The sequence below is a fragment of the Tribolium madens genome, unplaced genomic scaffold, assembly GCF_015345945.1.
Source record: "Tribolium madens isolate multiple individuals breed KSU strain unplaced genomic scaffold, Tmad_KSU_1.1 Scaffold_7;HRSCAF=85;Tcas5.2_LG10, whole genome shotgun sequence".
NCBI classification, from domain to species: Eukaryota; Metazoa; Arthropoda; class Insecta; order Coleoptera; family Tenebrionidae; genus Tribolium; species Tribolium madens.
Window position 1 is genome coordinate 1,097,436 of NW_025401050.1, and position 14,093 is coordinate 1,111,528.

At 31.2% G+C, this 14,093-nt stretch overlaps 1 protein-coding gene across 1 annotated transcript in view; it reads left to right on the forward strand.

The window, feature by feature from the left end:
- Positions 1-7,184: 7,184 nt before the first annotated feature.
- LOC123010093 (adhesion G protein-coupled receptor A3) overlaps positions 7,185-14,093 on the forward strand; it is a 37,887-nt gene continuing 30,978 nt past the window's right edge. The window contains exons 1-5 of the mRNA XM_044406771.1: positions 7,185-7,317; positions 7,383-7,653; positions 7,706-7,771; positions 7,825-8,040; positions 11,448-12,492. Of these exons, the coding sequence (XP_044262706.1) occupies positions 7,457-7,653; positions 7,706-7,771; positions 7,825-8,040; positions 11,448-12,492 (1,524 nt within the window). The 5' untranslated portion in view covers positions 7,185-7,317; positions 7,383-7,456. The remainder of the gene's footprint in view (positions 7,318-7,382; positions 7,654-7,705; positions 7,772-7,824; positions 8,041-11,447; positions 12,493-14,093) is intronic.

The following is a 14,093-nucleotide window of genomic DNA, read 5'->3' on the forward strand; positions in this document are numbered from 1 at the left end:
TCGATGCAGGAACCACGATCGCACTATCCTACTGACTGCGCCACTTATATAACTTGGAAATTATTATGAATTTTTAAAAACAAAATCTTTATTCGAACAGACAGAGATTCGGTATTACAATGTTACATCTTCTAATAATTACTTCAATTTATATACAAATTTTATGTACTTTTACTGATAACAGTGATAACTAATTATTTGTATTTATATTTATGTTCCCTTTGAACTCTAACATAACTCGCATACCATCACCGTAAACTTGAGGACACGAAAGAATTTTACTTTTTATAAAAATAACTTGAATATCGTACAATTGTGTAAAATTTAAATTAAAATCACTTTGTTTACGAAAACCATAGCCGATGAAACTAATTCTAATAAATATGATGTCAACTTTTACTTTGAAGAGGATTCAATTTATTTGGTGGTCGAATTGACACCTCCGTTATAAATACAATTTACAATGGAAAATTTGTGCCTTTCCAAGAAACACACGTGTGACTTTAGGGTCGTTTGGTCCGGATCGCTCGACACCCTCTTGAAGCCGTAACGAACTTTATTGCGACACTCCACACTTAAGAATGTTGACTTTTACCACATGTTAATAATACTGTAGCTCGTGGAAACGCAAATTCATAAAAAAGAAATAATAATACTCGCTTCGCAGGGTGAAGCGTTGAGGATATTACCTATAAAGTTATTAATACAAAAAAAAATCCTTGATGCGATGCAACTGTTTCGACCATCGACTGTTAGTAAGTAAAAAATATAATTTGGAGTATTTGATTCATTAGTACAAATTGCTAGAAGAAGTTAACAATTTTGTAGAGGTAAAACAATGCTGTACCCTAGAATAAAAGTGTCCTAAGTCACAAAACCACAAATAGGTATGAGATAATTCGAATAGAAAATTTAAAAAACCGTTACGTTAGAGTTGTTTCCAATATTGTCGTTATTATCGAAATTGCTATTCTCGTTTTCGCCATTCATTGGGTCATCCGGCCATGGAAGTGTTGACAAATATTATGGAGGACTCCACAGCTATAAATTATTTTGGGTGATTTTATTAGATCGTAATGCAAAGTTCTATCTTTCAGAAGACATCTAAATTTTTCTTTTAGTCTTCCATTCAATATCTCAATACAATTTCTACTTTGACGTAATTTTAAGTTGTATCTTCCTTGTGGCGAATTAGGCTGTATATTTCCAGGGTACTGAATTAATAACCAAGAGCTTAATGGATATCCTTTATCTCCAATTAAATGCCAGTTCATATTGTCATTAAAAAAAGATTTCTCAAATGTTGAGAAATGTTAGACATCATCCAAATTGCGGCATCATGCACACTTCCAGGAAAACGAGCATTCATATTCAAAATTCGTAAATGTGCATCAACTATGATCTGCACATTTATACTATAAAACCCTTTACGGTTTAAGTATGGTGCTGCGGGGTGAATTGGATGGTTTCTTAGCGGAGTGAATATTGCCATGGGCGCCCACAGGCGGGGTAATGGGGGCCGTTGCCCACCCCTGGGACAATAGTGGTTGCTATTTTATATAAAAAAAGATTTTTTTTGATTTTATACAAACTCGTTCTAATTTAAATTTTCATGAACGAAATAAGAAACTACTATTTACATTTTTATCACGAACTGAGTGATATGAAAACAGACGAATAAAACTGTTATTATTAATTTCGACTCTTTTTTTGCCCCCCCTGACCATAATTTCTGCGGGCGCCCATGAATATTGCCACATGAGTTCCATCTATGGATCCAATTGCATTTGGAAATTGGTATTTATTAAAACATATTTGAATTTTGTTATTTATTTCCTGTGCAGTCTGTGGAAAATATATCCATGTATTTAGTAAGTGGTTGTTGATAATTCTTGTTACACCATCGATACAGCGGCTTACGGAAGGTTGCCATGTCCGGCATCTATTGATAACTTCCATGTCCGAAAAAATGCACAGCACATAATATTTTCAAATAATTTGGCGCATAATGTGGTTCAAATGAGATTCTACAGTATTAATAATGCCACTTCTTTATTTAACCGAAATAATTTGATGAATCTAAACCTGGGCAATTCAAAAGGATTTACAGCGTCACGCAATTGGCGACTAAATAGTTTCAGTCCTTGCCTAAAATAATTGTATATTATTCAAAATGGACAAAAAATGCTACAAGCAAATTTAAGTTCCTACCTTCTAATACGTTCTTCGTTCCGTAGAAGATCAATCAGAATAAGTGCAGCCATTTTATGATTGACAGTTATTACATGTGTTACTTCTTTTAAAGGCACGTTGAATGAGACTATTAAAATTATAACTATAACATGGCATTTTAACAACAATTGTAATTTTTTTAACATAACATGGATTTACAAACTAAGGCTTGGTATTATAAAAGCTGTTATTTTTATAATACGATGTTAAATTTAACATATGAGATACAGAATAAAGGCTGGGAAAAAATTACACATAAAATTGGGAAAACCCAATTTTCAAAGAATTTGTAGTTAGTAGCCGATGATTTTAAAGATGTCGTGCCAATAAACGGAGCCCGGCATTTGGGATCACTACCTACCCGCCCCGACCGCAACCATACTTAGCTGCCATAAATCACCCTAAACTTGAAGACACCAAAGAATTTTACTTTTTATTACCTTGAATATCGTACAATTTCGTAAAATTTGATTTTTGTTTTTAGTAAGAAATCCTGTTGTTTACGAAAACCATAGCCGATGAAACTAATTCGAATGAATGTAATGTCATTTAATTCGTATTATGAAGTTTGTAAACTTAAATTTGTAAACTTTTTATTAGAATTTTTTTGTTTAGAAATTAAATTCTTTTATTGCTATCATGCCACGACCTATGTGCGTTTAATGATATTACCTCTTTTGGTATTTCATTTTAATGATTATAAATAATAAAAAAATTATTTAAATTTACAAAAGAATTGTATACGAAATTTATATTACTAATTTTGGGAAAATCCAACAAGGGTTGCACCTCGGTGTGCTAATCTTTATTGCTATTAGGAGCTTATTTCTTCAACAGGATATGGAATAAATTAAAAGAAAGGATGGCTCCATGCAGATTTATTTTGGCAATGCCAATTAAATAACATTTTCATTAAAATTAGTTTCATTGGTCATGGGTTTCATAAACAAAGTAACTTTTAAATTTGTTAGAAAAATTATCAAATCTTTTAAGTATAATTTAGACGTAAAAAATTACATTTTATCTCAAATGATTTATAACTGAGTACCGATGCGGATGCCCGGGTCACAATACAAATGAAATGACATCACATTCATTAGAATTCAAGACAATAATTATGCTTTACATAAAGCAATTATGATCGAAGATGGGTTTGTGGACCATCTTGAGTTCTAATTATTACGTTGGCCTGTCCGCACACCGGACAATAATGGTTACTATACGAAATATTAAATTATAATAATGTAAATAAACACTTTTTGGTGCAATTCAGAAGTATTTGATTGTTAATCACGTTTGTTTCCAAGACAGTAGGTTGTATTTACTCATTGCTATCCCAAACTCGTTCGCGTTCTAGAACGGTAAGTAAATTTGTTAGATATTTTATTAAAAAAAAAAAACTAACAAAAATCAATCGCGCAAAAAATTTCGTAAGCATCAGGAACGTGATTAAGGACTTACCGATCTCACACAATAATTAGAGTTGTCGCTTCACTCTCCCCTCTTAATATACTATTGATTTGTTCAGATTTTTTTATTATTTTAGAATTTGAAAAAGTTAAGTTTCTTACAGTCTGAATTAATTTATATACGCAGTCTTGCATTTAGGTATTTTTATTTGTAGAGTCTTTGAGCCAATAAAATATTTCGCTCCGCTTCACCAAGACTGTATACCATGTTAATGAGTTCTTGACGAGTAAAATTCATTTTGGGACTTATAATCCTCACAATAAAATTAATAGATTGTAATGACAAAAGCCCACTCGATTTTTATTGTCCAAAACATAAAAGTTTATGGAAATTTAGTTAATTTAGGATAGCAACTTAGAATTTTACACTGGACTATACAAACCCTATATTGATGGAAAGCTTGTCAAAAGATCTTTTGATTGGTACAATAATAAATAGAGGGTGCCATTTGAAAAAAATGAGTTTTTGACATTTTTAATTAGTCATGTTTAAAAAATCGCAGTAGGCACATGCCACTGAGCAGGTTGATGAGTAAACACTTAAAAGATGCGGAAAACCTTCAGGAATCAAACGGCGTTACTTAATTTAAGTTGTGTGCAAGCATTTAGAAGTTACGAATTTTTAGACAGACTCCTGCATTTCAAAAATTCTGGTAAAAAAGCACCACAAATCAAAATTGATAACAGATAAATGAAAACAACCTCTATAAAAGTTATTTGTAATTTAGCATAGAATCCAAAAATAAAATCAAACTGAGTAGATTCCATTAAAAAAAAAAAACATAACTTTAGTGTTTTTTTAATATTGGGACATCCTGTATATAAACCGCAATATTTTTAAAATGTGCATCAAAAACGCAGCTATAATCTAAAAAAAAGAGAAAGTCAATATCTCTTAAAGTAAACAAGTTATAGAGCTTTTTCGGACCGTTGGGACAGCCTGTATATCCAGCGATCAAGATAATTTGTAATCGAGTTATCCTTGGATCCGAAAAAACGAAGATGAAAAAATTGCAATTTTGGCGTAAAATCAAAAGTAAAAATTTTATCTTCGTGGCCTGCTCTATTTTTTTTTTAGATCGCACGGTATTATTTTACCTTGGTTAAAAAAGTGAGGTCAGGTACAATATGAATTTGTCGTTAGGATGTTTTCCAAATAAGTACGATAAGGAAAGTCGTTTTATGTTTACACAAGATTTTTTTATTTAAAGTCAAATATCTCAGTGGCAAATTGACGTAAAGAAAACATAAAAAAGCAAATTGAAGCTGAATAAATTAGCTATCTGGCCCATATATTGTTGTTTCTAATCAAAGTTTCCCCAAGCTTGTGAATCAAAAAAAAAAAGAATAAAAAAATTACATTTTTTTTTCTCGTGCTATTTCTTAAGATTACGTAATAACAGTAGCTTAGAAAAGATCCTAAAGCTAGACACTTGAAGCTTTAAAATGGTTTTTTTAATTCTACACTGACCGTCAAAATTAATTTTATATTGAAGTAATGCTTAAAAAAATAAATGCATCAAAAATTATTATTAAAATTACGACTTAAACTTTAACAATTAAACTACCGTGCGATCAAAAAAAAAAAAAATTAGAGTAGGCGGTGATTAAAGTTCTTCAGATGGCAATCCTGATTTTTGACATTAAATGTCAGGAGAAACTTTGACAAGTTTGCGTTTTATTCCTTTTGAGTGAAATAATGTTCATTTTAGAGCAGAAAATTTTTATTGCTCTACAAGAGGAAAACGGTGGATTATCATTTTCACTTTAAGTTTGTGTAGAAAATTTCCAGCCCAGATTACCAGCCAATGTGTTGCCAACTGTAGAATTTAATCGATGCCTACTCTAATTTATTTTTTATTTGATCGCACGGTACAATTTAATGATTGTCAAAAGCAACAAAAAAGCGAATTTCGTGCGGATCAGTTCTTTAGCGTAGATAAGCTTTTCTTACATTCGGAGGCAACCATTAATACCTAGCATTACCTCTTCGAGCCTGGAAAGAAGCTCAGTTCTTTATTGTCGTCTCTCAGAAATTAGTAGTGATTTTGATAATTTGACATTTAATCTGTAAACAATGAATTGTTTTTGAAAAATCCATAGTCGATTAAGTTACTTGATAATGCTACTATCCTATATCATCAATTTAGTAATGTAAAATGTTTTTTCCTTTTGAGGTATTTGAAATAATAACAAATCTTTTTTCAATGAGTTTTTCACTAAAAAGCTTAATTTTAAATTAATTTAAAAAATAGAAAAACAAAATAGAATAACATAAAAGCTGAATTTGATCCATTTTCTCAAAATGCAAAATAAGGTAACAAAAAATTTAAGACATCTTTGATATTTTAAAGAATGCAACGTTTACTTTAAGCAACAGTAAAGTCTGTTTTTTTTTTAATGGAAATTACCAAGTCAAAATTTTGGTGAAAAAATTGGTAGCAGCTTGTCTCCATAGCCACAAATTTTGTTTGCTCTTTGTTTTTGTCCCTAGAAATTCTGTTAAAAAATTATGGTTATGTGTTCAAAGTGAGATGTTGTCAAAATTTCGACTTTTATGAATCTTATGTGCCTGTTTGCTCTTTGAAAGCGCTATAATTGAATACCTGAGGACAGACATCATTACCTAAGGTCTAAAGACAGAATTCAGTGCTAATAATTTTGACAGAAACACACCGCAAGTAAGTACAATGCTGTGGATAAAAATAAGATTCTTCCTACAAAAACTTTGAAGAAAAAGGATGTATATACAGAAAAAAGTTATTTAGCAAAAGATACAAGTGGGTATTATGATGATTGGCATAAAATTTTGTGTAATTTATTGAAATGAGCTCAAAGTTGATGCATTGTATAAATTTTTCTTCAGCCTTAGTTTCAAAATTGTTACTTTTTCAACTCGTTCCTCAAAAACGATGCACAAAACACTAATTTAATTGCGTTCTTTCCAAGGTTCTTTCTCATTCATGTTTATTTTGTATTTTTGTCAATTTCTTGCTAAAAATTGAGAATGTTTAGCAAACCTGCATTACAAATTGCGTCTACATTTGAACGGGCCCTTTTTCTAACTTCCTGCTTGCGAATTATTCCTTTCCAAATTTCGAAAAACTGTTAGCGGTACCGAATTTGTTCCTTTTTTGGTGTTTCGTCTCTAAATTTTCTTAGACGATTTTTTGTGTTGACGTTTAATGACACTGTTTTCAAATTAATTCAAAAAACCGGAACTGCCAACTTCCTTTATTAAAATTACCATGAATGAATTTACTAGTGATGCCAACGTTAAGACTGTTTGGCATTTCTATTTAAAAAAAAAAACAGACTTTACATTATTTTCAATGTGTGTCCCGCACCTTAAACCCTAATTTGCATTTTACTGCATTCGATCAATTTCTGTCCTAAGCTGTTATTTTAAAAATTATTAAAAATTTTAATTTCAAAAATATTTTTTAGAGATGAAATTAAGTTTATCACATTTGATTAGTGTGTTGCCTATATTTAGACAATTGACATTTATCAACTGCGCAAACTCCATTCGCCCCAAATTCGATAAAAATCACCAGTAAAATGGCCGCCGAAATGTTTTTATTTACATTTACCATAAACAGTTTTAAATAGACCGGTAATGTTTCCATCATCAACAAAAGCCCTCATCGAATTATAACATATTTTTCTACGACTTTTCAGTGATAAAATGGTGATTCGAAAAGCGAACGCATCGGAAAGTGGCCCAATATTGTGATACTTCAAGAAATAGAAAAATGCTTCTTTTTTTAATTAAAGGTCTACTTTTGTCGATTGTAGTCGGTGCCAACGACACTCTTTGTCCTGCTAAATGTGTGTGCAAAAGAGTAAATCAACGTGACGAGTTGAAGCTACGTTGTGGCGAGCCTGAAAATAAAATTCTTAGTTTTGAAGAAATTGATTTGCTTAACATCGCCAACGATATTGTTCAATTGTAAGTCTGTTTGAAGGTTTGGCTATTAATTGTTAATTAATTTTATTTTCAGCAATCTGTCAAATAATCTCTTAGACACCTTCTTCCCAAAAGTACAATTAATAGCTCTACAGAAACTGTAAGATAAGTCTTGTTTACCTCACTGGGAATAATGTTTTGTGTTTTTTGCAGCGATTTAAGTAAAAACCGATTAACGGAATTGCAAGACAACCAATTTACCGAATTGCCAAATTTAAGAAGATTAGACATATCAGGAAACAACATAAAAACTATACAGTTGTTGGCTTTTGCTAAGCTTGGAAGTTTGGAACGTCTGAAGTTGAGCCAGAATCAAATCAGTACCATTGCTTTAGGAACGTTTAATCCACTCGTGAGCTTGAAACAATTGTAAGTTAAAAAAATGTGCTGTTTTTAATCAATATATCATGCCATTTCAATCACCCATTTTGTTACTTTTCATAATGTTTTTTCTGTATAAAATAGTGGTGTGTTTTAGGTACAGAGTGGTTATAAATGATTTTTATCTATCCAGTTGTGAATTTTCCATGTAAAATAAAAAATGCCGCCTTACGAAAATAGGGGTACCTAATTGTTGTAACTCAAAATTAAAAAATCGCCGTTTACTAAGCGTCCATTTCGAAAATAGACTTCAATTATGAACTTGTTTTCTTCCAAAGTATACATTATTATCAATTATTATTGGAAATTAGTTGAAACAATAAAAATTTAATTAACAACATTTTATTATTAATTAATAAGTGACACTAATGACAGAACTAGAGCTTTCAAAAAAGTAGAGCGGCACAAATAAAGTTACATGCAAAAAATTCCAAAGCTGGCTAGATAAAAATCATTTATAACCACTCTGTATAAATTTATCAGTAAGGTCCAGTTGTTACTCAGATTTTTTTTACAAACAAAACAAATGTTTTTGAACTATTTCACCTCTAAAAACGCAGTTGCGACGTTTCCAGTAAGGCGATTGAAATGGTATGATGTTTATAAAAAGTGGATTTTATTGACCCTAATCATTAAGGATCAAATAAAACGCAGAGTCTTTTATGTAGAAAATTATAAGTGTGACCCACTCAAAAATGAAGTTATAATTTTGCTATTTTCTTAGTAGATTTGAAACGGGATGAATTGTCTTAGAATATCTGTTTTTAAACGGAAATCACTAAGTCAAAATATTGGTGAAAGCTTGTCTTCAAAGCCATAAATTTTGTTTAAATACTTGTTTTTGTCTCTAGAAATTTCGTTAAAAAATAATGCTTGTTTTCAAAATGAAATGTCAAAATTTAGACTTGTTGAATTTTGTTTGCCTGTTTGCTCTTTTAAGAAATACCGACCAAAAAATTCTAAACTAAAAATATTGTAACTGAAGCTAGTACATTTTTAAAACAAATTTTAAAGGACTTAAATTCATTGAAAACGGTTTTTGGAGTTATTGGATTTTGAACTTTGTTTTAGTCTAAACAAATTAATAAACTATTTTTTTTTAATTATCTTCTGGCAGAGTGTTTTTTAGATTAGGAATGACATTTTTAATTCAAAAAAAGCTTTTCATCAAAATTAAATTTGAACTTTTCACTACAGTAAGTAAGTATCTAAAATAAATTTGCAACCCACAAAAGAAATACATATTTCTAAAATTCGTCTTTAACAATTCAACTTTTTTCTGAATGCAAATTGTTTAAAAGCATAAAACGCTTGATTTTGTACTTTTTGTTATACAATTATTAGCAAATTATTAGCACTTTCTTAAACTGTAATAATGGCAACTGGCATGACCACACGCAAATACAGGGTGTTCCGGCTAAATCCCACATTAGAAGTATTGGGAGTTCTAACAATGATATTTATCTAAAATTTTGTTTATAGCCATAATCGGTTAGGTTTTGCTCAATGAAAATATTTTCAAGATGGCGGCACTTCCTGTTACACCGGAAGTGGATATCAACATTGTTATTTTAAATAGAAAGTTATGTTTTTTATTGCGTTTTTGGATTATTCAATTGATTTTGAGAGAGTTTTCATTAGCCTTTCCTATACTTAACTTTAACCGTTTTCGAAATATTTAGACCTTTTTAAAAAAATTTGGATTTGAATCTTCCTATTCAAAAATCGATAACTCTACAATTTTTTATTATGTTGAAACCGCATTTGGAGAGAGAAACGTTAGATTTTTCCTTTGGTGTATTCATAATTGGAAAAACCGCCAAAATGTAAATACTCAAATACTTCAAATACTCTTAACTCAATTTTTCTAAATGAAACACTCCAATTTTTTCTTCACTAAATGGAGAAGAATTAAGTTCTGCTTCGATCTGTATTAACATTCCCTATATAGTAACTTCTTTTGATATTGTGAGAAATTCATTAGCCATAGCTACTTTAGCATAGGTTGTAATAGAAATAAGAAAAAAATAGAATACCAAAGGTATTCAAATTTTGATTAAATAAATCTAATTTGTATTTACGAAAAAAATAACACAATTGTGAAAAAAACATTGCATTTTTTCAGTGAGAAATATTTTCATGACAAACTATGCGAAAACTACCATGGATAATAATAAATTTCTTTAATTGTAAAAAAAAAGTCAAAATAACTTGGAAATAATCAAATTTAGGTATAGGGATGTTGATACAGATCGATGCAGAATTAAATTCTCTTTCATTTAGTGAAGAAAAAATTGGGGCCATCTATTTGAAAAAATTCAGCTACGGGTATTTGAATTTAATTATTTTTCCAATTATAAACACACAAAAAAAAAGTTGTAACCTTTCTTTTTCATATGCCCAAATACGATTTCAAAATAATTAAAAATGGTAGTGTTATTGAGTTTTGGAGAGGAAATTAAATGCAAATTAAAAAAATTTCAAAATAGTGTAAATATTTCAAAAACAGTTAAATTTAGGTATAGGGAAGTCTGATAAAAACTCTTTCAAAATCATGTGAGTAATCCAAAAACGCAGTAGGATCTAAACGATTTTGGCTATAGTCAACATTTTAGATAAATATCACTGTTAGAACTCCCAATACGTCTAATGTGGGGTTTAGCCGAAACACCCTATATATCTCGGTACTTTTCTATTGTCAATCTGTCTCTTGTCACAAGGCTTTTTCTGTTTCAAACGATGGAGTTTCTTAGCTCTAAATTTGTGAGTAGTTGTAACGCAGATTATTCTTTTACACAGAAATCAAATTTTTGTTACCTATTTCAAGTGAAAAAATGCAGTTGTGATGTTGCAAGTGTGTAATAGAAAAGTCTCGACGTTTATACAGCGTGTTATTTAAATGCATTTAGAACATTTAAACAGTGATAGAACTCATCAAACTAAATTACTTTTCCATTTACTTACCATTTCATCGAAAACTCAAAATGCTCAAATTTACTTTCGCCCTATTTCGTCTCATCGAGTATTTTATGGATAGGATGGTGAAAAGACAACGAGTTTCGTACGAAAAAGGTTAATAACGCACAGAAAGTAAATATAGCAAAAACCCAGTCGGATAGATGTTGCAAAAATTTATTGACACAATTTAGTAACCTTCTTCTTCATTTTCTCAATTTTTTTTTACTATTATTAAGTAAGAAGCTAAAACAGGTTTTATTTTTGAACAAATTTTTGGATTTGAACTCTAACGGATTTCTGTACTTTTTTATAATGCGATTTTGTAATTTAAGAAGAATATTCATTTTGGCATTTAACTAATAATTGTATTTTGTAATTTTTTAGTCATTTTATTTATCATGTAAAAAATGTCAATTCATTTGCAATTTTTTTTCCAGAGACATATCAAGTAACCCTCTAACATGCGATTGCAGCCTTCTATGGCTTCTCGATTGGAGCCAAAAAGAATCGGTAAAACTTCTCTCAAATCCCACTTGCAACACCCCACCATCATTCAAAAACCTTCCACTTCGAAAACTAAAAATTGGTGTAGACATCCACTGCAAATCGAAAGCTCTCAGCAAAGGTTTCCCTATAATCGAAATGAAACCATCTGTCAATCAAGTTGTTTTCGAAGGTGATCCTTTGAAACTCCAATGCACAGCCCCTAGCATATCAGACACATATGATTCACCTCTGAGCTCGAAAATCGAATGGACTTGGTTAGATTCGGACCCGAAATTGTATTTCTCTGACGTTACAATTGAGAATCATTTTTTGCAAAGTACCGGATTGGTCGCTAGCACTTTACAAATAGCGAAATTGAAGAGAAACCATACGGGAATTTGGACCTGTTTGTTGCTTTCAATGCAGGGGAATCACTCGAAAGGCATTACGATTGTGGTGATTTCGGATGAGACTGAATACTGTCCGATTACTGTCACTTCGAACAACAAAGGGACGTATACGTGGCCTCGAACTGTTGTTAATTACACGGCGACAGTTCCGTGTGAATCCCCGAATTTGATTTACGACGTTTCGTTGCATAAAGCTTCGTATTTTTGTTCGGAGGAGGGACAGTGGGAGAATTTGAACACTTCAGCTTGTTCGTATACGTCCGAAACGACGAAAATACTCGAGCAGTTTTCGAAAGTCAATTCGAGTATTGTCGAGAGTGCTAAACATTTTAAAAATTATACATCGACCATGGAGCATTTTAAAGATGAAATGGATATTGTTTTTGCTGTTGAAACGATGGAAAATTATTTGAGGTATTTGACCGTTAATCAAATTGGTGGAGTACTTATGGATGTGACGAATAATTTGTTGAATTTACCAAAGGAGTATCTCAGATGGGCCGATTATCGATATGGGAGTTGTAGGAAGTTGGTTAATATCAGTGAGAGGTTGGCGGGGATTAGCACGACGGCGTTATTACACAAGGTAAGTGCAATAAGTAGTTAAAGAAACTCTTGAGTTTATACATTTAAATAAAAAGACGATTTTTGGAAAAACTATTTATTATAAAAATATTATACAGTACGAGTCACAAAACTGTTGTGATTGTGTGAATCTGTACCGTCAAAGGAACACTATAGAACGCCAATTTTCAAAAACTGTCAAAGCTATCACAGGTATCTATGTTTATATCTTTGAAAAATTTCAAATAGTTATCATTAATTAACGCATAGTGGTATCTGAGAATGTATTTTGGGTTACGTTTGAAAATCGGTTAGGGTCGTGATAGGCCATCCAAATGGCGTTTGATTTTTGACATTTCAGAAATGTCAAAGAAAATATTGAAATAATGTGTGAATCTGATTTAAAATCGTCGAACTGGAGCAGTGTACTCCCCCAGAAGTAAGAGAAACTGCTACAAAAGCAATTGAATACTAATTTAGCAAAATATTATGCGTAACTTGACAATTTGAAAGAAAAAATTCCCGGTATTTTCGTAATTTTAACGTTGGCAATCCTGCATATTACCACCCAAGAGGAGTAACATTTATTATTCTTCATGAGAAATAATGACATGTTTCCCAACCTTAAGAAGGTTAGTAATCGGCATATTACATTAGTGATTGTGAATAAAAGTGTTTTCATTTTTTGTATCACTAATGGTTGGTGCTATTTGACATTTTTGAGTTAAGAGGTTAAAATTAACCTGTTTCGTTTTTTTTGCAAACTCTTTCTGGTTCGTTTTTATTAAAACACCTTGTATTTCATGAATGGATGGTCTGATTTAATTTTGATAAAAAGTTTTCAAAAGCTTCTTAAAATAGCTTTCATTTGATGTGCCATTAAAATTTTTAAAGTTGGGGTGCGTGGGGGTTACTGGGGGTGTTTTAAAAAATACGTCAAAAATGTCCCCCTCGAAAACAAAATTGTCCTGTTTCGGCGTTTTTGCAAAGTTTAATACCTTATACAAGGGGACCCTCCTCTGTGATTTTGAGGCGTTGTGCTGGCATAACTAAATCCTATTATGTCTTGTATTAATGTTATGGTAATCTAAATGTGTTTTAAAAGGTCACGGTTTTTATTAATAAGGACTGCAAAACGCTAACATCAATAAGTATGAGTGGCAACAAAAGTCCACTAATCGCTGTCAACTGTCAACTTTGACATTGGACGATTTAAAAGTTTTAATCGAAAACAGTTATAAAAAATCGTTTATTTTAAACTCTAAGCATAACCTAATAAAAATCTGGTGTGAACATCACACGACTTTTCTTATCCAACTTATTTGGAAAACATCCTTACGGTGTTGGAAATCCGAGTAACCTAACGTTTGCGTTATAGATCATAGTTGCCGCGGGTTCGAGTCTGGGGCGCATTTTTTTTAAGTTCGGTACCCATTATTATTTTTATTTTATCACATTTTACTGTTTAATAGGGTATATTTCATCATGCTAACTAATTTGAATGAATTTATTTATAGTATCTTCAAGCATATAATTTTGATTTTTGGTCTTTGCGGCCGAACGGTGCGACCGATTTTTACCAATTGTTTCGTGCTACGTCCCCTTGCTACAAGTAACTTACAT